A 24536-nucleotide genomic window follows, 5' to 3' on the forward strand; every position below is an offset into this window, starting at 1 on the left:
CTCTCCATCCATCTTCCCTCCAGAATTGAGGTATTATCAAGAGAAGGCGGAACTGAAATAGGACAGATCCCAACATCCCCCCTAGCTATCCCTATAACCCCAGTCAGAGAAGGCCTTGGCTGGGGTGCAGGAAGTAGCTGAAAAATAATCTGCTTGACTAAACATAATGGGCTGAAGTCCTGGGAGTAACATAAAGCTCAGTTATAATAAGATGAGAATAAGCATTGAGTTGTTTTGCAGTCTACTATCAACTGCAAGCCTGCTTTGACGCATGTACACTCTAGGCTTGGAGAGTCAAGAAGAACATTAGTCGTGATGCCAGAAATAATTGTGCTGACTTCATCCCAAACCCATCAGATTCCCACACAGCTCCCGAGATCCCTACTCATGGTTTTGTTCTATAAATGCTTATGATTATAAGCTATCCAGGAGTTTGGTTGTTTACAGCACAAGCTGTCCCATACTCCTTGCCCAGTGCCACTCACTCAAAAAATTCCAATCATTCTTACTGCAAATCTTTTTTTTTTTTAAAGATGACCGGTAAGGGGATCTTAACCCTTGTCTTGGTGTTGTCAGCACCACACTCAGCCAGTGAGCAAACCAGCCATCCCTGTATAGGATCTGAACCCGTGGCCTTGGTGTTATCAGCACCACACTCTCCCGAGTGAGCCACAGGCCGGCCCCTTACTGCAAATCTTGGTGTACAGACTTATTTCCTGGACTGCACAGTGGGTGACAAACCCCTTGCAGTTTGGTAACATATGTCTCTTCATTTTGCATTTTCATTCATTTGATGCTACCTTGAAAAATGCCCTTATTTCTTACTGCCTTTTCCTGTCTATGGCTAAACCTAATCTGTTCTTATAAAATAAAAGCATAGGGCCGAGCCCGTGGCGCACTTGGTAGAGTGCGGCGCTGGGAGCGCTGCGACGCTCCCGCCGCGGGTTCGGATCCTATATAGACCTGGCCAGTGCACTCACTGGCTGAGTGAGCAGTGAGTGCCGGTCATGAAAAGGACAAAAAAAATAAAATAAATAAAATAAAATAAAATAAAAGCATAAGGTAAAGAGCCCCTCCCTCCAGTACTTCACATTCTAGATGTTATCCATGTCCCAGAGAAGAATAAAATTAGCAAAAGATCAATGGTGTAATTTGGATGATGTTAACAGCCTGGACCTGATAGAGGGGCTGAATGAATGATGAGGGGAGAAGCACAGAGAAGTGACCAGAGCAAGGTGGGAGAATTGTCCTGGGAGGAAAGGAGTCTACAAAATAATCCTAGGTATTTTTTTCTAATCGGAACTCCCCTCCTCCAAAGGCTTGAACAGCTATATATTCATGACAAAAATTAAAAAGATACCACTAAAATACTTTACATTGTCTTAGTACCAAAATATATTTTCTTTATAGTTTCTTAATTTCCTTAACAGTAAATTAAAAACTAGCATGACCATAAAACAAGGAAAAGATAAGATTAGATGCGGAAAAAAAAAAAAAAGATTAGACTGATAGTTCTGTGAAGTTCCTTGAGCTAGCCATGGAGGCTTAGCCTAGAGCCGACTCCTCTAATCCTTCTGACAATTTTCTTTTTAACTGAAGCATAACTGATCATACATATTTTGGGGGTATGGTATTGACTGTCATTATTTGCATACAGTATTTCTTGCCAATTAAAATAGCTAGAGTGGTTTGTTTCCTGCATAGATCCTGACTGGTAAATGAGTTTGAAAGCACAGGCCAACCGGAGCAGTGGCAGAGAACCAGCATGATGAAAACATCATGCCAGTGTAAGACTGGCCCAAAAGCGCAAATCTTACTTGTTGGGAAGGCTCATCTCGCAAAGACCAGGAGACAGAGATCGCTGCAATCAAGCAAGAGGTTTTTTATTCCAGCATGCTGGGGTTGCTCCGTCTTCAGGACAGAAGCGGCCCCGAGCTCTTAACACAAGCACTTTTTATAGTTTGGTAGGCAGACTTTGGCAACAGGATGAGTTGTATACAGCTTATTGGTCACCTGAGGTGACTTTTAAATTCATTGGTGGCTTTCAGTGGGGTGGTATACAGACGAGGAACTGGGGAATTGCCCAACAGCCCACCCCTTGTGTGGTTAGGCCCTTCCTGGAACTGAGTGAACTTTGGGCAGTTTGGGAAGTCCTTCATCTGCCCTTACCAGAAAGTCCCACCCGCAGGGTCTTGTAAAACCTTGCGCAAGCTAATTACAGAAGCAGAAAAGCTAGTCAGTTAATATTTAAGGGTGGGGGAAGGGGTTCAGATCCACACCAGCAAGAGACTAGAGCTCCTCATTGCTGTGAATTTCTCTCATATCAACTAAACCCTTCCCTAATCAATTGAGCCCATTTACTCTTTTACCATCCTCTGTAGAAAACCAGAAGAGCAAGACATTGGGAAATTAATCTCTGCTAGAGAAAACTGCATCCAAGCCTGGCCTGATTGTGCCTGGGGTATGACGGTGGGACTCCCATTCACAAATTGGATGGTGGTTTAAAGGCCCTCCTGATGAGCCTTCCAGAAGTTTGTCAGAAGCCACAGTGAGGTTGGATAACACCACTGAGCCACAGCTTCCATCCATTCAAGATTTACTTTCTGGGGCAAGAGTACCTAGGAGACCAAAAGCCTCCCACCTTGTCCCTTGAAGCTAATTTCCCTTTGGCTGACACTGTTCAGCAAAATGTATTAACACACATGATGGGTGATTAGACTTCAATAAATAATGCTGGTTGTTCTAATGTACCTGGCATGAAATATTCAGAGCTATTAATGCATTTCAATTTAAATAGTCACCAGGGCTTTTGTCCAAATCAGTGGTAAGCTTAGGTTCCATTATCTTTTTTTGCACGTATCATATGTGAAGTGCAGGCTAAAAGTTCCAGGAAGAGGCACCAGGCAACTGACCCTATGCCGAAGGTGGGAAGCTATGCAGTGCAGGAATGTGTGATGAGGACAGTGGCCAGAGCCCTTGCTCAGGGTACAGGATTCCTGGGTTCTGTCCCAAATCTGGCACTGGCTACACTGAAGGACTCAGGACTCATGTGGTCATGGGAAGCCAGATAGGGCATTATAGGATGGCTTTTCCAGTCCTTGATTGTAAGCATTTAAAATGCTTCCAGACTGTTGCAGCTGTGTAAGATAACATGGGAGAGTGACTATACAGACTGGGAGTAGTACTCAAATTTTCAAGCATTAGGGCCTCCACAGGAAATTTTGGATGCCTGGAGATTTGAGAAGGCTGAGCTCAGATACCCTGTCGATAGAGAGATGGTTGGCAGGCCTATAAATCCTGTCTGAGGAGCTGTGATCCTGATTGGCAGGTGGTAAGCATGGGAGATATGAGCTGGCAGGAGTGAGTGAGTCTGGACCCAATGGAGCAGGGGTGCTTCCTGCCTCCCTCTCCCCTCTTTTGTTAATTTTTAGGACATTAAGTTAAAGGAAAAGAATTGTTGGTGTGGGGAGCTCTCCAGACAGACACCTGAGTTGCCTAGGCTCCCCCACCACTGAGTCCCTACAACCTTCCCAGATCTCTGATGGGTCCCATTCTACCCTGCCCCAGATGAAGTCTATTAGAAACTTAATCCAAGAGGATTTAAATGGAAGGGCAGGGTTATTTAGTTCCACTAAGGCCTCCCTGTCTCCTGCCCCTCCTCAACCAGAGACAGAAAGAGGCTTCAGAGATGGAATTAGCAATCTGATCTCTACTTTCTGAATCCCAGCTGAAAGCCTAAACATTTCTCTTCCCTATTCATAGGGAATGCTGGCTTTGCCTCACTCTTGCCTCTCCTCCCATCCTTCCCTCAGCTTAGGTCACTCAAGTGCTTTCTCTATGGGTTTCTTTTACTACCAGTTCCCAGCAGCTCCACTCTAATCTCAGAGCTAATAGATTGATCTACTTTCCCCAATATGGTGGCTCTCTCAGCTGATGCCTGCTGTACTCAGCCCCTTCTTAGCTCTCAGAGGCCGGGAGGTAAGTGTGGGAGAAAGCCCCACCACTCAAGCCTGCCTTAGGCAGTATGCAAATGCCTTAATATATATGTCAGTTATTCGGCTATTGCCTCTCAGCTTCAAACCCATCATCCTTCTGTATTTGGCCTTGTGATGCTGGGGCAGGAACTTTGAAAACCACATTTCTGCTTTGCTAGTTGGCGCCCTGTTAGGTTCTGCCAATAGGGGTCGCGAGAGGGAAACTGGAAGGCTGGCCGGGGAAGAAAGTATACCCTTTTCCTCTTTGCTTCCTGTTCCTATCAACATCATCCAGCCTTGCTTCTTTGCAGGGCAGAGGCAGTTCATTCCAGTTGCAGCAATTGGTTTCAATTTGCAGTTGTTCCTCCTCTGTTCAGTTTCTTTTTTTTTTTTTCTAAAAAGATGACCGGTAAGGGGATCTTAACCCTTGACTTGGTGTTGTCAGCACCACGCTCACCCAGTGAGCCAACCGGCCATCCCTATATAGGATCCGAACCCGTGGCCCTGGTGTTATCAGCACCGCACTCTCCCGAGTGAGCCACAGGCCGGCCCTCTCTGTTCAGTTTCTAAGTGTTAGATACCCCAGAGCCAGGGCCCAGTCCTGCATGCCTATCACGTCTTTATGTACACATTCTCTCTAAATAATTTTAGTTTATGGATTTATGTGCCGTATATTCCCGTGACTCAAATTTATATCTCTGGTGCTGACCCCTTTCTATAGTCTATATTTGAAGTGTTAGATATTGGGGTCTGTAATAGGCGTCTTCAGCTTAGCAGAGCTGAACATAATTTTTTATTTCTCCTCTTCCAAACAGGCTTTTCCCTTTGTCTTCTTCATCTCAGTAAATGCTACCACCATCCATCCAACTGCTCAAGCCAAAAATCCCTGGGTTATCCCATAAACGTAGACTCTCCTCCACCTCTCTCGTGTATATACACTGTAGAACTAACGTTGTTTTCTCTTTAGAGCTAGCCTTAATGATTAACTAAGATTGTGTCATAGGCAGCTGTCCATCACACTTGAAGACTACATCCTGTCTCCCCAATACATGTACCTGCATAACCCCCAGCCCTCAGTTGATCGGGAGGCAGCTGGGACTTCACCCTCTGTCTCCCGGTTGACGTCTTCTGAAATAAAAAGTTTTCCCTTTAAGTTCTGTCTGGCAGGTGTGATTGGCAGTCCCATAGCAGCAAGCACTCGGACCCACATGCGTCAGGGATTCCCCCAGCTAGAGTTGGCCTCCCACACATTGGCTGTTGGTGAAAGGGAATCCCATGAGACAACCCTAGATTCTTCTTTTCCCCTCCCAACTCCCCCTCCCCACTCCAATCCATCAGCAAGCGTGACCTCTCACAGCCTCACCCATCAGCTCAGTGTGAGTCAAGGGAAGTGTAAAGAAAGCTCTTTAAGTAAGGCTTTTAGAATAATCATTTACAGAATCTCAGAGCACAATGAATTTTCTCCCTAAACAAAAGGAAATTTGGGGTAACAAATCTGGTGGGGGTGAAACCAGAACTGTAAGATGGAGGAGGCAGGTGCATGCACTCACAAGAGGCAGGATGGAAGAGAACTAAGAAAAGAAAGTTGTGCTTTTTGATGACCTCTCTGCCTTGGAAGGGCCACATGCTTCCCCACAGTTACTGTACCTGTTTGGGACTGTGTGCTGAGCTGGGACATAGCCCATAATTACCCACAGTAACTTCACAGGGCTCAGCCCAGGCAGGAGCCCAGGCATTTCAAGAAAATGGCTTTTCTTCCTTTTTTATTCTGTGTGTTCGCTCCCTGCATGGATTGAAAGGTGCTTATTAACACAAGCGCTTTTGATAACTAGGTTGGTCCTGGATTCATTAAATATTGATAAGCTTCCTGCTTCTGGGTGCAGACAAAAGAAGGAGCCAGAAATATGGATTCTTCTCCAAAGGAGTCCCCAAGATACAGAGAGGACAAGGGGGCACTTCCCTCTCGTGCTCCTGGATCGAGCTAAGTGAAGGAGGGAGGCAGGAGACAGGTCCCTGGGGAGTAACTGGAAGAGGCCTTTTTCCCATTCATACCCCCCATAAGCCAAATCTCTATTTTCTCATCTGCTCATTAGGGCTCAGAACCAGCGAATGTCAGAGCTAGAAGGATCCACAGATACTGACACCCATACCTTGATCCTAAAGAAGAGGTGAGAAGGCTATGGAGGCCCAGAGCAGGGGTAGAACAAGATCACACAGCTTAGCTGTGCCAAAACCACACTCAAAACCCAGGTTTCGTTTGGTTACTCCAGGCTCAGTGATCCTTGATGTCTCTTTCAGGACTATCACAGGGACCAGAAGGAGGAACAGAGAAGAGAAAGCCGTGCAAAAAGTGAATGAGGCCCTGCAGGGCTGCTGACTTCCTCCAGGGTGTGGGGGTCTCAAGCTCCAGGCCTCAAGCACAGTTGGGGGCCTGAGCATGGGCCAGGGGCCAGGTCTGGCAGCTCCAGAGTCTCATCACCTGCCCTGCCCCTGTCACAGGGCCCTGGAGAGGAGGGGGTGAAGGGAGAGGGGAGGCTTGTGAAAGTGCCCTGAGATACAAAGCTGGTCCAGCTGTACTAAAAGCTGGCCTTGTGCTGATGCCTGCCTCTGTCCCCGCCAACACCACCACTTGGGCTATTTCTCCCAGGAGACAGGGGATGCTGCTCTGAGTCCAGCTACATCAGCTACAGCTGCTTCTCCATTTGCTTTCTGAATTATTTAGCCCTCTTTTCCACAACCTACCCCCAGACCTTTTACAACAGTAAACCTTTAAATAGGCCTGGTGGGCCTTGGCTGGGAAACATTTCCTTACCATCCCTGCTAGAACGTCTTAGAGAAGGCGCATCTCTATGTAAATTGATTTTCCCCTTGGTTGTGCCTCATGGTAATTGACTCTGCTTCGGTCCTAATGAGGGAACAGGCCCAGAAAGGGTGAGGCAGAGGCCCAGCACTTACCCCCACCCTGTACTCAGGTCCTGGCTGTGGGTTCTTCCATCTATTCCTGCTAAGCACTCACTGAGTATTTAATATCCTTTATCCAGCTAGCCAATGGCAGTCCCAGGACTGGAAGGCTCCGCAGGGGGTCATTTTGCCCCTTCCCCTGTTCCCAGGCTGGTTAGCAGCTCATCTGATGATCCAGTGTTCACCACGGCTGGGGCCAAGGCTGGGGCTGGGGCTGGGGCTTCCCTGCCCCATCACCCTCACCCCTCTCTCTTGCCCAGGGAATTAAGGCCCAGAAGGATTAACATTTGGATTGTCTTCATCAGACCTGGAGAAACTCTTGTGTGGGCTACGTGGAAGCTGCTGGTTGTTCTAGATGCCCCAGGGAGAGTTGAGGAACTATTGTGGGGTGGGCAGGGGGTGCCAGGGAGGATAAGTCCTTGGGTGCCAGGACCCAGAGGATGAAGTGTTCTGCCGTGTGGTGCTCAGGACAGGCCAGCAGCTTCTCTGCATCTCATTTGCCCCCATTTGTTTGTTGGTGGATCCTGCAGCCTGGACAAGCCAACAGTTCTGCCCTCCTCTCCCCTCCCTGCCTCGCCTCTGGCTGGGCGCAGCCTGCAGAAAGCTACAGCCTGGCTCTGTGGAGCTCCCAGAGAGGAGCTCTCTTTCTCCAGCCCTTCTGGCACCTCAGAGGGTCAGTATTGTCCTGCAGCCCGCCGCACGCTCTCTCCCTGATGGTGATGGCCAACCCAGCTGGCATCACTGAGCACATCTAATGCTGCTGGTGCCCACCCTGGGCCCTTGCTTCCTGTGCCATCCTCAGAGCTGGAAGTGACACTACCGAGTTGGAAAACCCTCTGTCCCCTTTCATTCTCACCGCTGTCACCCTGGACATTCTCCCACATGTCTAACTTGAATCTCTCCTGATGCAGGGCAAATCTGCCCCATTCTTTCCTCCACAGTGGAACTGGGGGAGTATGTCACGTGGAAATGCAGCTTTCTTTCTCTTCTCTGAGATTCAGAGAGATTGAATAACTTGCCCAAGCTCATGGGGCTTGTGTCACACCTGGTGACCTGGGACCCAAACCCTTAACTCCCGGCAGAGCCCAACCAGCTCCATCACAGAAAGAGATAAACCCACACAGACCAGGAGAGGGTCCTTGAGTTCTGCTCTCCTGGGAGGGCTGCCCACTGGCCTCCGCATGCTCACGTGCAAGTCCAGAGGGTGGCACCCATCTCTTGGGGCTGCAGAAGGTGGCGCTTTTGAGTCTGAAACTCCATGTGGTCCATAAGAAAGCCGAAACTCACAGGCTATGGCCTCACCCAGGGCTCAGTCCTTTAGAAAGTGGGGCTGCTCCTCGCCCACCTGCCCAGACTCTGTGCCGGGTGTGGGGGGAAGTGGGACCTTCAGCCACGAGCTAGAGGGGGACCCCTCCCTGCTTCCCAGCCTCTGCGGATCCCTTCCCATGGCGCCTCCTCTGCCCGGTCACCTGTGACCGTCCTTCAAACCTCAGTGCAGAGGCACCTTCTCTGAACCTTCCTGGCCTCTCGGAGCAGGGCAGGAGGGCCTATCCAACATTCCCTCCCCTTCCTGCACCCTATCCTGGTCCTTTGGGGCACTCCCCATGTGTATGAGTTTACGTTTATTTCTGTCTCCCCTTTAGTCTGTCACCTCCAGGTAGGGCAGGAAATGTCCGAGGTGCTCATGGCTGTATCTCTAGCACTTGGCACAGAGTCCTGCAAGTAGTAGTAACTCAGTGAATATTTGCTGAATGATCAGATAATTCTCCGAGCCCTGGAGGAAGGGTGGGCAGGGTCTCCAGTAGTCACGGGGTTGGGAGCTTCGTGAGCCTGGCTGGGGTGGGGGGGTCGGGGGCGGGTTGCCACGGGTGCCAGGCATGATGGGACAGTGCCATCTAGCTGTAGCTGGAGCCACAGCAACAACAGGGCCCCAGAGCCCTTTGGTCAAAGGGCACTGGCTAATTCCTTAGCAAACTGGAGGCCTTTCCTATCTTACAAGGGGTGACACAACCTCAGCTTAATTGGTCCCCAGCTTGGGAGAGTAGGCTGCTGTAGGGGGGCCCAGGGTCAGGCTGGGAATGTCCTCAGAGGACCCTCAGGTGGGAACTGGACTTATCAAAAGCACCTAGAAATGTCCAGTATGAGCCTGAAGAAATGTCCAGTATGACCAGGCTGCTTACAGAGGCAGAGTGTCCAGGCCATTGGGTGACTGTCCGACTGTGCACCTGATGGCTCCACCATCCAGGTGACAGTAAAGAACCTTGAATGTGGGACAAGTGCATGTCCCCAGGACTTCTGAGGGTGCTGGGAGCAAGGGCCCCACTCACATCACCGTGGACCTGGTCTGTCCTGAGGGCAGGGACATGGTCTGCACCATCCTGTATTCCTCATGGCCTGGCACAGATCTGGCACCCACATAGACTCTTGCTCTGTGGCTCTGCCTGACAGAAGCTGACCAGAACGAGAAGAGCCTTCTTGCAGTCGGAGCTGTCCAGGTGCCGAAAGGGCTGCTCTGTGAGAGGATGAGCCCCCGTCACCATCAGCGTTCAAGCTGAGGCCCCATTGGCTGGGTCAGATGCTCATCTGGGATTGTTGTATTGGGAGAGAGGCTGGACTTGTGCCTCTGGGGTTCCCTTAGCTTGATGACTCTATGAAATGTAAATTGCTCAATGTGTATCCCTTCCTTAGCATTTTAACACTGCTCAATTTAAATCCGTGTCACAAGCTGGGATCCTCAAGAAGCAAACTATGAGATGGAGACATGCGTTCAGGACATTTGTTAGGGATTTCTCCTGGGACTATCACCTGTGGAAGAGAGGGGGTGATGCTGCATGATTGGGCAGAGGGAGAAGCTGAGCTGCACCGCAGTCTGGCCGATACTGCAGGGAGCTCAGGAGCTGGAATGACCTTCAGAGTTGTCCCAAATCAGGACAAGGGGCTGGACAATGCTCCCTATTGATCGATCATTGGTGTAGCCTTGCCTGGGAGGGTGGTGTGACCTAGGTCAGTCCTAGAAGGGACTGGCAGCACTCTCTGTGGCTGGGAATGTGTCCTACATTTCTGGAGGGACTCTGGGCCCAGGTGCATCACGGCATCTATCACTCTTCCAGTGGTGACATTTTAGGCAGGAAGTGAGCCAGCTGAGGAAGGTTGTTTTGGGCCGTGGACCCTGTCCTGTGTTTCTGAATCCCCGCACTTGAGCAGCTCCCTAAGGGGTGGTGGCCAGAGTCCTGGAGGGGGTGGTCTTTCCCCCCCATATTCCTCTTCTCCGCCTCCTCTAAAAGGAGATCCCAGCTGGAGGAACGGGGGTAGGCAGTAGGGGCAGGAGGCTGCCCAGGGCCCAGAGGTCCTCACTTTAATTGCCAACAATTAGATCTGAGAAAACCCAGCTCATTCCTATTCCCATCATGCAGGGACCCTAATTAAAGTTTAAACTCATGTTTCCTTTTTTCTTTTTAAAACTTCCATGGTAGGTAATTAAATTTTTATTTCTATGAATAAGCAATGAATTAATGCTCTGTTAATGATGATGAAGATCAGAGTACCCCGATTTGCTTGGGAGTTTAATTTATTTCTACTTTCCAAAATAACTGGCTTTTGGGCTGGCCGGTTAGCTCAGTTGGTTGGAGCACAGCCTTGTAACACCAAGGTCAAGGGTTCATGATCCCCATACCCGCCAGCCACCAAAAAAATAAATTAAAATGTTAAAAAAAAAAAAAAAAGAACTGGCTTCAGTGGATGAAGGGATGGGGTAAGCAAGGAAAGATGCTATTGTGGGCATCTGCTGTGTGCAATAGGATTCTTTGTTAGGACTCTTGTGAAGTCCTTACACCTAAAATCCTTACAAAGGAGAAGGCATAAACAGCTTTTCCTGGATCAACAGAAACAGCTGGGTGCAAAAATGTGCCCCTCTAAGTGAGCCTTCCTCAGAAGGGGCCAGCCAAATACTTCCCCAGGGCACAAAAGCCCCTCTGGCTAGGCTGGGCTGGGCTCCATGGGCATGTGGGCCCTCCCACTGCCAGCCTCTGCACCCCTCGGCCTCCTTCCTCTTCTAGGCACCTGGGTTTACCTCCACCACATATGCCTCAAGGAGAGGATGTGGATGAACAGGCTTCTATACAAGTTGCAGGTGAGAGTGTAAACTGCTGCATCCAGTTTGGAGGAGGGGAGTCCTGACATCCCGTGGGCAGGCAGCTCTGGGAGGTGGGTGTTGGAGGGAAGGCAGGCAGCTGAAATCTGAGCCGCCAGGCTGCAGGGCCGCTCTGGGCCACACGAGGGCGCCTCACACTGCCACATCTGGGCTGAAGGTGGTGGAATGGAGGAGGGAGGACCAGGAGGCCTTCCGGGGAGGGCCAGTGGGAAGGGACCGTCCTGTGTGCCCACAGACTGGCCCTCTCTCCAGGTTTCTTGGAAAAGGTCAGTGTGAGGTCCCTCTGGCAGCTGGAAACACAGCTGGCTTTCAGGCCCTGGGAAATTCATGCATCTGTATGTCGGGGCTGTCTGTATTGGGGGTAGTTTGTGTTGTGGTTGATTGTGTGGTGTGGTTTGTGTGTGTGTTGGGGGTGAAAGTGAAGGTGGAGTGGGGAGCCGAGTACCTGGGAAGTCTCTCTCAGTTGTGCATGATGGGTGGCTTCCCCACGGCCTGCAGATCCTTCCTGCTCGGGAGGAGAGAGGGCCAGGGTGTAGAGAAGTTGTCAGCAGCTTTCCCCTTCTCCCCTCCCCCACCCTCACTTCCCCAGCTGCAGAGCTTCTGCAGTCTTCCAGCAAAAAAATTTCCCATTAGGTATGACCAGAAGAAGCCTCCCTGGTTTCCAGTACATTGCAGATGCTCAATAATTGTTGGGGAATTGAACTGCATGGAGGCCTTAAGGTTGATGGGAGGTGCTGGGGCTCAGAACATGATACCCCAAAGTATGGTGATTTGGCATGCTGAGTACTTTAAACTAAAGGGCACCGGAAGAGCTCAGAAGGTCTTTGACCTTCTCTTGCCCGCATACGTCCCCATACCACCCCTACATCCCCACCCTGCTCCCATCTTTCTGCCCACCTCCCAGCCCCTGAAGCAATTCACAGAAAACAGAATTTCTCTTCCCTAAGGTGGGTCATAGAAACTAGAACCCCTCACCCCCAAAGCCAGCCATGAAATCTAGGAAGATCACTCTCTCCCTTCTCCCTTCACCCCTGAAGACCCTCATTCCAGAGGGGTCCTGCCCTTTACCTAGGAGGAAGAAAGCTACACAGAAAGGAGGAGAAGAATCTGAACAGACTGGCCTTGCTGGGTTTCCCTTTCAGTTTAGTTCTGTTAGGTCACACACTTCTGTCCAGTCATATTTCTACACGGCTATCCTTTCTTCATTGAACCTAAGCATAAAAACAGGTCTTCATTTCTGAAGGGTCCCATGACACATGAAATTTTGATTAAATAAATTTGTAATGCTTTTCTCTTGCTAACCTCTCTCTTGTTATAGGAGTGTTGGCCTTAACCCTTATGATAGGGAGAAAAGGTACAGAGGCTTCCTATGATCTCTGCCAGGGGCAGGAGGCCTGTGGGTGGGCTGAACACGTCTTGTTCACTGTTGCATCTCCCAGGGCCTAGCACGCTGCCGGCACACAGCAGGCAGGTAGTGATAACCACCGTGGCATTGACCATAGCCCACATTACTCAGCCCCTGCTACTGTGTGCCAGGAGCTGTTTTGAGTGCTCTCCAGGCACACTGCAGTTAGTACTCATGTGGCTGAGGAGCACCTAAGATCCACCCCCATCTGTTTCCTGTCCTTTGGAGGCAGAAAGCTGAAAATTGCATTTCCCAGACTGACTCCTTCGAGAGTGATGGGTGCATTTTGGGATCCAACATTCAGGCCCTCACATGAGATTTGCAAGATGTAAGAGAGAGACAGAGGCTGTCTTCCTGTTGCTTTGGCTGGTTCCTTCTGGCAAGCAGAGCCATGCAGACATGAATTTTTTTCCTGCAGCAGTATCCAGCGTCCAGTTACCACCCCTGGGAAGTCAGGGGACAGCTGGCAGCAGCAGTGGAGACCCAGTCTACTCCCTGGACCATAGCCGTGTTAGTGCAGCCCAGAACTCAGCAGTGCCAGTGGCAACCTCCAGGTGCCCCACCTTCCTTTCCTGTCCAGACAGAGGTGGCGAACCCTCTAGAGACTCAGTGTACCTCCTCCCCTACCCCCATCCAGCCAGTGCCACCATCCCACAAGCACTTAACCCCTGCCTCCAGTCACTCCCTGCCCAAAATACCTCGAGTGGTTCCAGTGTCCTGCACTGAACTCTGCTGACTCATACACCTATTATTATCCTCATTTTACAGAGGAGGAAACTGAGGCACAGAGAGGTGAAGTAATCCTCCCAGAGCCACACAGCCAGTAAGTGGAAGAGCCCAGGTCTTTCGGACCCCAGCACCCACCCTCCTCACTGTCTCGGGGAATATGTGTTACTATGTGCCAGCTGTGGGGGAGGCCCAGAGAGCTTTCAGGCAGTGGGCTGTGCTGCCTCCCGTGCAGGCAAGGAAGCAGGTTCCAAGGTGTCTGCTCCTTCCTGAGCAGCACAAGCAGCTCAGCTTCCTGGGGAATGTCCCAGAGGCTGGGCTGACCCACATGGGATGAGCTGACCCACATGGGATGTGTGGGGGAGGGGAGCGCCTGAGGGAGTAAGGCTGTCTGGGCACCATGCCACCTCCCATGATGAGACCAGGGTTTGCCAACCTAGATCAGCATTGTTTGGAGAGATACTTCAGTAATCTGTGCAAAACCAAAAGAGGTGAGTGGTGAGGTGAGGGTGTCACCAGACCCATGGATCAGGAGGCCAACTTAGGTGGCACCTGGTTGGTGAACTTACAGTGGTTCAGTCCTGTCAGTATCCTAGAGTTGAATGGAGCCTGGGAGCCTGACGGGCATTGACCATTCACTCACCTGAGGCTAAATACTGGGTCACTGTCCGGAGCCAAAGAGCCTGGTCATAGCCTGCCCAGGGTCATGAAGCCCTGCCAATAGCCCTCTGACACTAAAGATATAAATGCTGTGCCCTTTCCTCCTTTTTCTCCTTCTTACTGCTTGCACAGCCCTAGGCGTAGATCATGCTGCTTTGCTTTAGATAGCTGAGAAATGTTACATTTCCTGGGAAGATTTGCCCTGTGATTTCTCCCAGACAACATCTGCATACTTCCTTATCTGCTGATTCCCTCCTGCTGTCTATATAAGCTGTGACCTTCTGGCTAATAAACGAGACTTGATCAGAATACTGTCTTGTCTCCATTTCTCGCGTCTCTTGTCCCATCCAATTCCCACTCCCCCTTCCAGGGTCTGCGTTGAATATCCCGCGGGTCAGGACAGGTCACAAGTGGTGAATTTGCAAGAAAAGCTCAGTTGTCTAGACTGAAATGTTCCTGCATGCCGAACACTTTCCTTCTAGGCTGGTAGAACTATGGGCAGGGAGAGGTGGGGCAGGTGCTGTGTGATGAGAAAAATAAATCAAAGAAGTTGGTTGATGCTTCAAATGTTTAAATAACACCAGTCTTGGACTGACTATATCTGAGGGCACTGAGCAGTGCAGCCAGGTGGACCAGTCCCCATGCCCTGGTCAGTTCTGTCTCGAGTCTCCTTCCTTCCTCCCTCCCTTCTATTCTTTCCTTTCTTTCTTTCTTTTATTCAGTCAACAAATATTTGAATGCTTCTACATACTACGCCTTTTTTTTTTTTTTTTTTTAAAGATGACTGGTAAGGGGATCTTAACCCTTGGCTTGGTGTTGTCAGCACCATGCTCAGCCAGTGAGCGAACCGGCCATCCCTATATCGGATTTGAACCCGTGGCCTTGGTGTTATCAGCACCGCACACTCCGGAGTGAGCCATGCGCTGGCCCCTCATACTACACCCTTGACTGCATACCAGAGATAGAATTTTCAGATACTCAAAGCCCTGCCTCATGCAGCCTACACATTTTCTTGTTTTCTTGTTGACTATCATCCATTATCTTTAGGCAGGTGAATTCCATTTTCTTTACAATAATTTTAGATGTGCTACCCTATTCTCTGATTGCTTCTTTTTTTTTTTTTTTTTTTTTTTTTAAAGATGACCGGTAAGGGGATCTTAACCCCTGACTTGGTGTTGTCAGCACCACGCTCAGCCAGTGAGCTAACCGGCCATCCGTATATGGGATCCGAACCCGGGGCCTTGGTGTTATCAGCACCGCACTCTCCCGAGTGAGCCACGGGCCGGCCTCTGATTGCTTCTTTTATCATTAGGACCTTAATTCCTGGAGATCTGGGCTTAGGAAATACAGACATTCATAGCAACCCTATGAGGAAGTTCTGTTACTGTTCCATTTTACAGATGTAGAAACTGAGACTTATAGAAGTGAAATAACTTCAAGGCATCCTGCCTCCTCCCCCATAAGGAAGCCTAGGCAGAGGCACCTGAGGTCTCCGATAAAGAGACCTAGGAATGAAACCACTGTTGCAGGGGCTGGGAATGCAAATATGTGAAAGAGCTAAAGTTAGTTTTATTGTATCTAGAAGTTTGCAATATTATTGAAGAATTCTTTGACTATAAATATTCAGTTTCTTGAATTTTCTTTTGAACTAGACTTACTAGTGGAATCACTGGTTTCTTCATTAATGAGTTAAATTAATCTTTGTCACATGCTTGCTCTATTTGTGAGTCATGTTTTTAACCTTTTGATGATTATACTATGACAGTGGCAGTGTTGAGCATGGATTGGAAGTGACGAGTGAGAAGCGAGGCTGGGGGGAGGTGTCCTTAGAAGGCTATTTAGGGAATCATGATGAGGCAGTGTGAGGGCCTGACCCACAGCTGTAGCAGAGAAAAAGGAAAGAAGGGGGTGGACAGGGGAGACACGGAAGCAGGGTAACCTATTGGTATGGTAAATGCTGAGAAGAGATATGCAGGAGGAATGGGGTGGGAGGTGTATGGGAAGAAGGAATGTAGAAGCCCAGTAAAGCTTCTAGCTTAGAAAACTATCCCCTGCAGGGCCAAGTCTCACTGGGCTTGTGCTTATCTTATCCCTAATGTGTGAGAAACTGGATAATGCTTAGAAATTACTCAGGTGTAGGACTGGGGCAACAGCTGTTACTAAATGCCTCTATAGCTTCTAATGTGAAAAGCATTTAGAATTACAGTCAGGTAGAAAAGCACTCAGGCCCTTTTCTTAAAAAAAAAAAAAAAATAGCAGGGGTGGGAGGGCACAGAGTATAAAAAACAGCAACTAGAGAAAATCCCAAGGGTGAACCTTTTCTTATCATACAGCCCAAGCAACTTGTTCCCAGCCCACCTCCCCTCCTGGTTTCTTAACAGCTTCTGGCCACTTCATTCTGGGACCCAACCAGAGTGAGCTCAGCAATGCAAGCTCTTTTTTTTTAAAAAAAAAAAAAAAAAGATGACCAGTAAGGGGATCTTAACCCTTGACTTGGTGCTGTCAGCACCACGCTCACCCATTGAGCTAACCGGCCATCCCTATATAGGGTCCGAACCCGGGGCCTTGGTGTTATCAGCACCACACTCTCCCGAGTGAGCCATGGGCCGGCCCGCAAGCTCTTTTAATATTTGAGACATTATTAAGAAATGTGGCCCACATGTGGGAAAATCACATCGTGAATCCCAAATTCAAGGAGAGGGTTATAAATTAGATCGCGAATTTGTTGGAGGTTGGAACCATTTCACTCATTTTGATGCAGGACCCATTGGCTTGGCCGTCCTTCACCCTCCAGGACTACCCAGGATTCCAGCTCTTCCACTTCCAGAGCTTCTACCCAGCTCGAGCCACTAAGCCACAATGCTCTTGCTTTGCACTCTTCTGACAGTAGGGGGGAGATGCCCAGCCAGTATGAAGGCCCAGCTAAGGAGTGTTGTTTTTGTTTTGTTTTGTTTTTATTTTTTATTTTGGAAGTTCAGATTTACAGAAAGGTTGCAAAGATAGTATAGAGAGTTCCTGTGTAATCTTTACCCAGCTTTCTCTGAGGTTAATTTTATATAATTATGGTACATTTGTCAAAACTAAGAAGTTAACACTGGTACAATACTATTAAATAAATATGGATCAGCTTTTCCACTAATGTCCTTTTTCAGTTCCAGGATCCAATCCAGGTACCACACTGCATTTAGAGGGGTCATTGTTTTTAATTATACCCACCTCCCATAAAACTTAGTGTTGTAAAATCTCATTATTAACACTACAGGTGTTCCTCCACTTATCATGGGGTTATGTCCTGATAAACTCATGATAAGTTGGCGCAGTCCACCCCATGGCAGGATCCTAAAGGAATTAGCTTGGGCTGCCCCCTCCAAGTTGGCAAGGCCGCCAGAGGGAGAGCTATTGGCAAGGCCGCAGCTACGAGCACTTGTTACAACCATAAGGGCTACTGCCTTGGCTTCGTGGTACTGCTTTTGCTTTCTCTTTCAATATTTTGGTTAGCGTGGCAGTTCTCTGAATTCCCAAAAGATTATAAAAATAACACAAATGATTTTGCAGTCATTGAACTAAACATTCCCACAGAGGATCCGAGTAAATTGGGCAATTTAAAATTATCCCCTTATGATAAATTGACCACACCAACATCATTTACTGGAGATTGTATTAATGTCAAGAGAATGGTTGGCATTAATGAGAAATTATATGATTGGGACAAATTAAGTATATGGGAACAAAACTGTAGAACCCCTTTACTTGGTGGTGTCCAGTTTTAAATAAATCATTAAGAATCAGGTGTTGGGATAAAAATATATGCTATAAAATTATTAAATCTGCAAAATTAGATCTTAGAAAAATAAGAGGGTGCAACTGGTTTTGTGAGCAATGGTGCTGTGCACAACGACACTTTGACATTTAGATCAAGATTACAGGGCCACAGCCAATGCATAACCTTAAAATGTGCATGATAATGCTGCTTGAATATCCACTGTTCTTATTCCATATGAACAGTAGGTTCATTCCATTAGAACATAAAATCATTCGACCCCCATTAGAATTTAAATGTTAACATTTTTCCTTTTAGCAAAGTTGTATTTAACCAAAATAGCTGCCACCCTGTTAATAGGGTGGATATTAACCACAGCTTGCTAACAGGAAAAGGTCACAAGATAACTTCAAGACAATGTAGGGATGGTTTCGATCTGATAACCTGATTCCAGGAAAAAGAAGCATGAGTTGATCACCTGAGATATGCTGACAAAAGGAAAGGACTGGCTGACCTCTAAAACAGTTTCCTCCCTGCTTTTTGGACTATTGAGTTAAGCTTGCTGATACAATAAAAATAGTACCCAAAACCCCCCTGCAGAGAAAAATCTAAATAAAAGGCATTGTCTCATGCTCTACTGGGCTCCAGCTGCAACACACTGACAGCCTGCAGAGAGAGAACGTGCATATTGATGCATTGAGGTCTCCGTCTGTGTTTGTTATTTTCGCGGACCCTCTCCTTCCCTTTTTGGGTACCCATCCCTTGCTGAAGCTGGACTTCGGCAATAAGTTGAAAATATTGTAAATTGAAATGCATTTAATATACCTAACCTTCTGAACACCATAGCTTAACCTAGACTACCTGAAATGTGCTCAGAACAGTTATAGTAGCCTACAGTTGGGCAAAATCATCTAATACAAAAGCCTATTTTATAATATGTTGAATATCTCATGTAATTTATTGAATATTGTACTGAAAGTGAAAAACAGAATGGCTGTATGGGTACTCAAAGTAGTTTCTACTGAACGCATATCGCTTTCCCACCATTGTAAATTCGAACCACCATAAGTCAGGTACTTTAGAACAACAGCTAGTATGGGTTGAATATTTGCCCCTCCAAAGCTCATATTGGAGCTTAATCCCCAAATCCCTGCTGTGAAATCTGAAAGATGGTTCCTTTAAGAAGTGATGGCTATGTGCCCATGAATAGATTAATCCATTTATGGATTAACGGATAAAGGGGTTATTACGGCGGTGGCACTGATAGCTTCATAAAGAGAGGAAGAAGCACATTAGAATGTTCTCTTGCTTAGTCCTTGCTATGTCATACCCTGCGTCACTCTGGGATTCTGTATAGTCCCCACCAAGAAGGCCCTCACAAGTTGTGCCCTGCAGACTTTAGACTTCCCAGCCTCCAAAACTGTAAGAAATAAATTTCCTTTTCTTTATAAATTACCCAGTTTTAGGTACTCTGTTATAAGCAACAGGAAACAAATACAGTAGCTGGGCACTTTCACAGTTAATACTTAAAACAATATTATGCTTATTTGATTGATGAGACTCAGAGAAGCTAATTACCTTGCTCAAGAAAATACTTCTAGACCTTTTTAGGACCTCTCAAGATTGGGTAGTCACCTTTTTATGTGCTGTCCCATCACAGCATTTACTACACAGTCCCGCCTATTAGACTAGAAGCTGCAGGTGCTAGGAACTTTGTTTTGTTCACTGCTGTCTCCCTCCTATCTAGCAGTCAGGCATAGAGAGATGCTCCAAAAAATACTGTTTGGATGAATGACTGAATACAGGCTAATCCTATAAGTATTGTTGTATTCAGAAAACTTCTGATTCCTTATAATTTACCATTCATCGTCTGTCTTCTCCTACTAGAAGGTGAGATCTATGGAATACAGACAGTTGTGTTTTACTCCTTGCTGAATCCTCAATGCCTGGAACAGTGCTTAGAACTGACACATGGTAAGTGTCAATATTCGTTGAACGAATTTGTGGAAAGGTAGATTTCCTTCTTTGGCTGACATCACCCTGTCTTTTTGTGACATCGGTGTATTTTTTTTCTGATGCTGATCTCAGTAAGATAATGCTTGAGAACAACCACGACATTGGGACATGGGTGAGTGGGTGAATGCTCAATGCTCTGGCTTCCTGAGTTAAACATTCACTTGCAGCTGACTCATGATCAGACGGGAGCCTCAGGAATGCTATCCCCATGAGCACTGCCTGCAGGAAGGTGGCACTGGCGGCCAGCACAGGTAGGTCTGTGGACTCTACACTCCACAGTGTTGGTCTGGCACCAGCAAAATCTTGGTGCTCTTGAGTTCCATGCCATACTCATCTCCCTTTCACCAGAGTGCAACTCCTGGAGAAGCAGAAAAAATAACCTGCTTATAATAATCATTAGTTTCATTTTCTAAGGAGACTAGTTCCTCTTGTCAGAACTCTTCTATTTCAAATTTATTCATTTTTCTCTGTTATTAGTGACAAAGTAACAATCACCTTCACTTGAAGGAAAACCAGAATGTAGGAAAAAAAGTCATCATCCCAACACAAGTATGGTTGGAATTTTGTATGTATTTCCTTCCTCCTTTTCCCCTGAGAGTGTATTATATGTGCTGATCTAACTCGTTTGTGTTCTGCTTTTTTCATTTAACACTGTATTATGTTTATAAACATAAGGATCTTTCCATGCTGTTAGAGTTTATAACCATCTGTTTAAATGTCTTACCACACATTTAAGGATTTTCAAATATACTATTCATTTCATTGTCAGATATGCCAGGGAAAGTCACCCAAAGAGTTTGAGAAACAAAAAGTCAGGGCACTTAATATCTTTATCTTAAGTGTCACTATTAAAAAACAAAACTTCACTAAAAAACATACAGATGATAAGCAAGTGAAAAAATGGTCATCATCATTAGCCATCAGGGAAATGTAAATTAAAACCATACCACACACCTACTAGAATGGTAAAATTAAAAGACTGACCATGCCAACTGCCGACAGGGATGCAGAACACCTAGAATTCTCATGCATTGCTAGTGAGATTATAAAATTGCAGCCACTTAAAAAAAAAAATATATATATATATAATTATATATATATATATATAATTATATATATATATATATATATATAAAAAATAAAATTACAGCCACTTAGAAAATAGTTTGGTAGTTTCTTATAAAGTTAAACAAGTACCTGTCATATGACTCAGCAATCCCATCTTCGGCATTTACCCAAGAGAAACGAAACCATGTCCACACGAAGACCTCTATGTGAATGTTGATAGCAGCTTTACTCATAATAGCCCCAAAGTGGAAACAATCCAAATGTCCATCAACTGATGAATTAATATACAAATTATGGTACATCCATACAAAGGAAAACTACTCAGCAGTAAAACAACAGACTGCTGATAAACACAAAAATACAGATCAATCATAAAACACGCTATGTGAAAGAAGCCAGACACAGAAGGCTACTCCAAACTGTTTTCACTCATATGCTTCTGACACCAGATATGTGGTTTTTTTCCATACCAACAACCAGTTTTCTAACTCTCCAGACACCAGCTGGGTGTTACTACAATTCAATTCAATTCTGCCACAAACAACCCTGACTTAGTGTCAGATTCCACAGGTTTGAAGGTACAGGCCCTCAAGACTACCCTCACTTCAGATGCCATTGTCAAGTCCCAGATGCCACCTATACTTCTGACCAACTGGGAACCAGTTGGGGATTACCTTGACACCTCCTCAAATTCAATAATTTGCTAGAATAGCTCAGAGAACTCAGAGAAACACTTTACTTATGTTTACTAGTTTATTATAAAGCATACAACTCAGAAACAGTGAGATGGAAAAGAGGCATAGGGCAAGGTATGGGGCAAGGGACATGGAGTTTTCATGTTCTCTCCAGGCATGCTACTTTCCCAGCACCTCAATGTGTTCACCAACCGGAAAGCTCTCCAAATTCTGTTGTTTAGGGGTTTCTTTCTATGGAAGTTTCATTACATGAGCATGACTGATTAAATCATTGGCCATGGTGATTGAACTCAACCCCTACCTCTTCCCCTCCCCAGAGCTCAGGGGTGGAGCTGAAAGTTCCAACTCTCTCATAACTCCTTGGTCTTTCTGGACACCAGCCCCATCCTGAAGCTATCTAGAGGCCCCCAACCACCAGTCATCTCACTAGCATGCAAAAGATACTCATTGCTCCAGAGATTCCAAGGGGTTCTGGGAGCTGTGTGCCAGGAGCTGGGGATAAAGGCCAAATATAAGGGCCAGCCTGTGGCTCACTTGGGAGAGTGTGGTGCTGATATCACCAACGCCATGGGTTCGGATCCCTATATAGGGATGGCTGGTTAGCTCACTTGAGAGAGTGTGGTGCTGACAACACCACGTCAAGGATTAAGGTCCCCTTCCTGGTTATCTTTAAAAAAAATAAATAAATAAAAAGGCCAAATACTTATTTCTTATTATGCCAAAGCTGCATACTATATGATTCTATTTATCCCATTTAGGAAAAGGCAAAACTATAAGTGACAAAAATCAGATCAGTGGCTGCCAGGGGTGTGGGTGAGGGAAGGGGTTGACTGCAAAGGGCAGGAGGGAACTATTGTGGCTATTGGGAATGTTCTATATTGGGGTTATTTGACTAAACCCCTTTATCAGAACTCATCGAACTTTATTCTTAAAAAAGGAAATGTCCTGGATATAAAGTATAATTAATAAATCTGACTTCAAATAAAAGCCATTTCCTTCCCTCACCTTTTGCAAATCCCTCACCCCCAAAGGATGTGATATATTTATTTTAGATTGCTGTAAAGGGATGAAATAAAAATTCCATTAATGAGCACCTGGTATAATTTGCACACAAATGTCCACTGTCCACATTAAGCACCACTTGCAGAATATGGTTCAGTAGAATTTTTCAGGTATCTTTGGTCGAAAGCTCCTCTGCTTATCCATGGTTTTAGACTGGATGCTTCTCCTCTTTTGGGCCTTTCTATACTCCACATTCTGCTACTTTAGTAACTTTTTTTGGCTCCTCCTCTTTACCTTCCTTTTTCTCCATCTCCTTTGCATTCTGTTCTTTTGCCACAAGTCGATAATTGATGCCCATGCCGATGAAGAGATAGATACCTGCAATAATTAGGATTATACCACATGCCCAGTATGTATACTTGTAGTCTCCATATATGTCACTAAGATGACCTAAAGATGTATAAAAAAAAAAAAGTTATGTTGATAAAAATAAACAAGGGTACCCTTTCCCAAACTAAGCCTAAGGATCCACTCACAATGAAGATGTCGATCCAATCTTCAAGAAGCCCACAAATGACAAATAGTACAAAAAGGAATTGTTAAAAATGATCTGATCTTCTTGGGCTGGCCAGTGGCTCACCTGGGAGAGCGTGGTGCTGATAACACCAAGGCCACAGGTTCGGATCCCTATATAGGCATGGCTGGTTAGCTCACTTGGGAGAGTGTGGTGTTGACAACACCAAGTCAAGGGTTAAGATCCCCTTACCAGTCATCTTTTTTTTTTAAAAAAGGAAACTTAGCCACCACTGTGACTGTTAAGAGGGTAAGAAATCCTCTTATTATGGTAATTGAAAGGTGGAGCTTTAAAGAGGTAATTAGATTGTAGGACCATGCCATCCTGAATGGATTAAAAATGGTGGTCAAGGGCATGGTTCTGAGGGCATTAAAAGAAGAGGAGAGTCTGTCTTCTCTCTCTCTGCTCTCTCTGCTTCCACCATCTTGTAATGTGAGATCCCTGGGTTGCCGTTGCCACCACTAGATGAACTTTGGACTTCCCAGCCTCAGAAACTGTAAGCAATAAATTTCATTTTCTTTATAAATCACCCAGTTCAGTGTACTTTGGTATAAGCAACAAAAATGGACTAATACACAGGGTGTCATTCATTCAGCAGTATTTATTGAGCCTCTATTTACTGGTTCTGCTGGACCCCAAGGATAAGGATGAGCAGAGGAGAGAACATCCATAGTTTGAAGGAGAAGAGAGATGTTAAGTAATTACACTGTGCTGTACAGTGTACTGGCAGTGCTACAAGGAGGGTACTGAAAGCAGAAAACAGGAGGTTGGGACTGGTAAGAGGACAGGAAGGCTTCCCTTGAAGTGTCCACTAAGCTGAGACTCACAGGAAAACAGGAATTATCTTGGAGAAAGGGGATGAGAAGAGGACCCACGCAGGACAGCAAGGCAAAGGCACAGTGGTAGGACATGAGACTGGAGAGGCAGGTGAGGCCAGGCCATGCAGTGCTTTGCAAGTCACATTTAAGGAATTTGATCTCCCCCCTAAAAGCAATGGGAAGCAACTGGAGAGTTTTAAGGCAGTTCTAAGAGATTGAATAACAGCTAGAGTGGGCACAAGTAGACCAGTTAGGAGGCTCCTGTTAGGAGCAGCCAGGTAGGAGAGGAGCTTTGAATGCACATAGGGTGGTAGTTGTCATGGAGAAAGATGGGCAGATTAGAAAAAGACTTAGGAGATGAGGGCTAGCTGGTTAGCTCAGCTGGTTAGAGCACGGTGTTGATAACAGCAAGGTAATGGTTCAGATCCCTGTACCAGCCAGCTGCCAAAAAAAAGAAAATTTGAGAGATAAAAACTGACAGGACTAAGCAAATCAATGGGTGTAGGGAGGAGTGAGGGAGGAGAAATTTTGAAAAGTCTGTAGTGGGTCTTCTTTAATGAATCCTTACTTTATACTGCATAATCTCAAAAGCATCAGTAACATCTGGAGGAAGGCCAAATTATTATATTTTTTATTAATTAATAATTTTTAATTGTTAAGAATTTAGTATTCTTAGAGAATAATCCATCAGATTTTTTCTTTTTTTTTGGTCCTATGCAAAGCCAGG

General features: G+C 46.4%; 1 protein-coding gene across 1 annotated transcript in view; it reads right to left on the bottom strand.

Moving 5' to 3' along the window:
- The window catches only part of LOC134384237 (monocarboxylate transporter 1-like), a 52167-nt gene that overhangs the window by 21118 nt on the left and 6513 nt on the right, over positions 1 to 24536 (bottom strand). The window contains exon 4 of the mRNA XM_063105813.1: positions 22680 to 22867. Coding sequence (XP_062961883.1) covers positions 22680 to 22867 — 188 coding nt within the window. The remainder of the gene's footprint in view (positions 1 to 22679; positions 22868 to 24536) is intronic.

Source organism: Cynocephalus volans, chromosome 8 (genome assembly GCF_027409185.1).
Source record: "Cynocephalus volans isolate mCynVol1 chromosome 8, mCynVol1.pri, whole genome shotgun sequence".
NCBI lineage: Eukaryota > Metazoa > Chordata > Mammalia > Dermoptera > Cynocephalidae > Cynocephalus > Cynocephalus volans.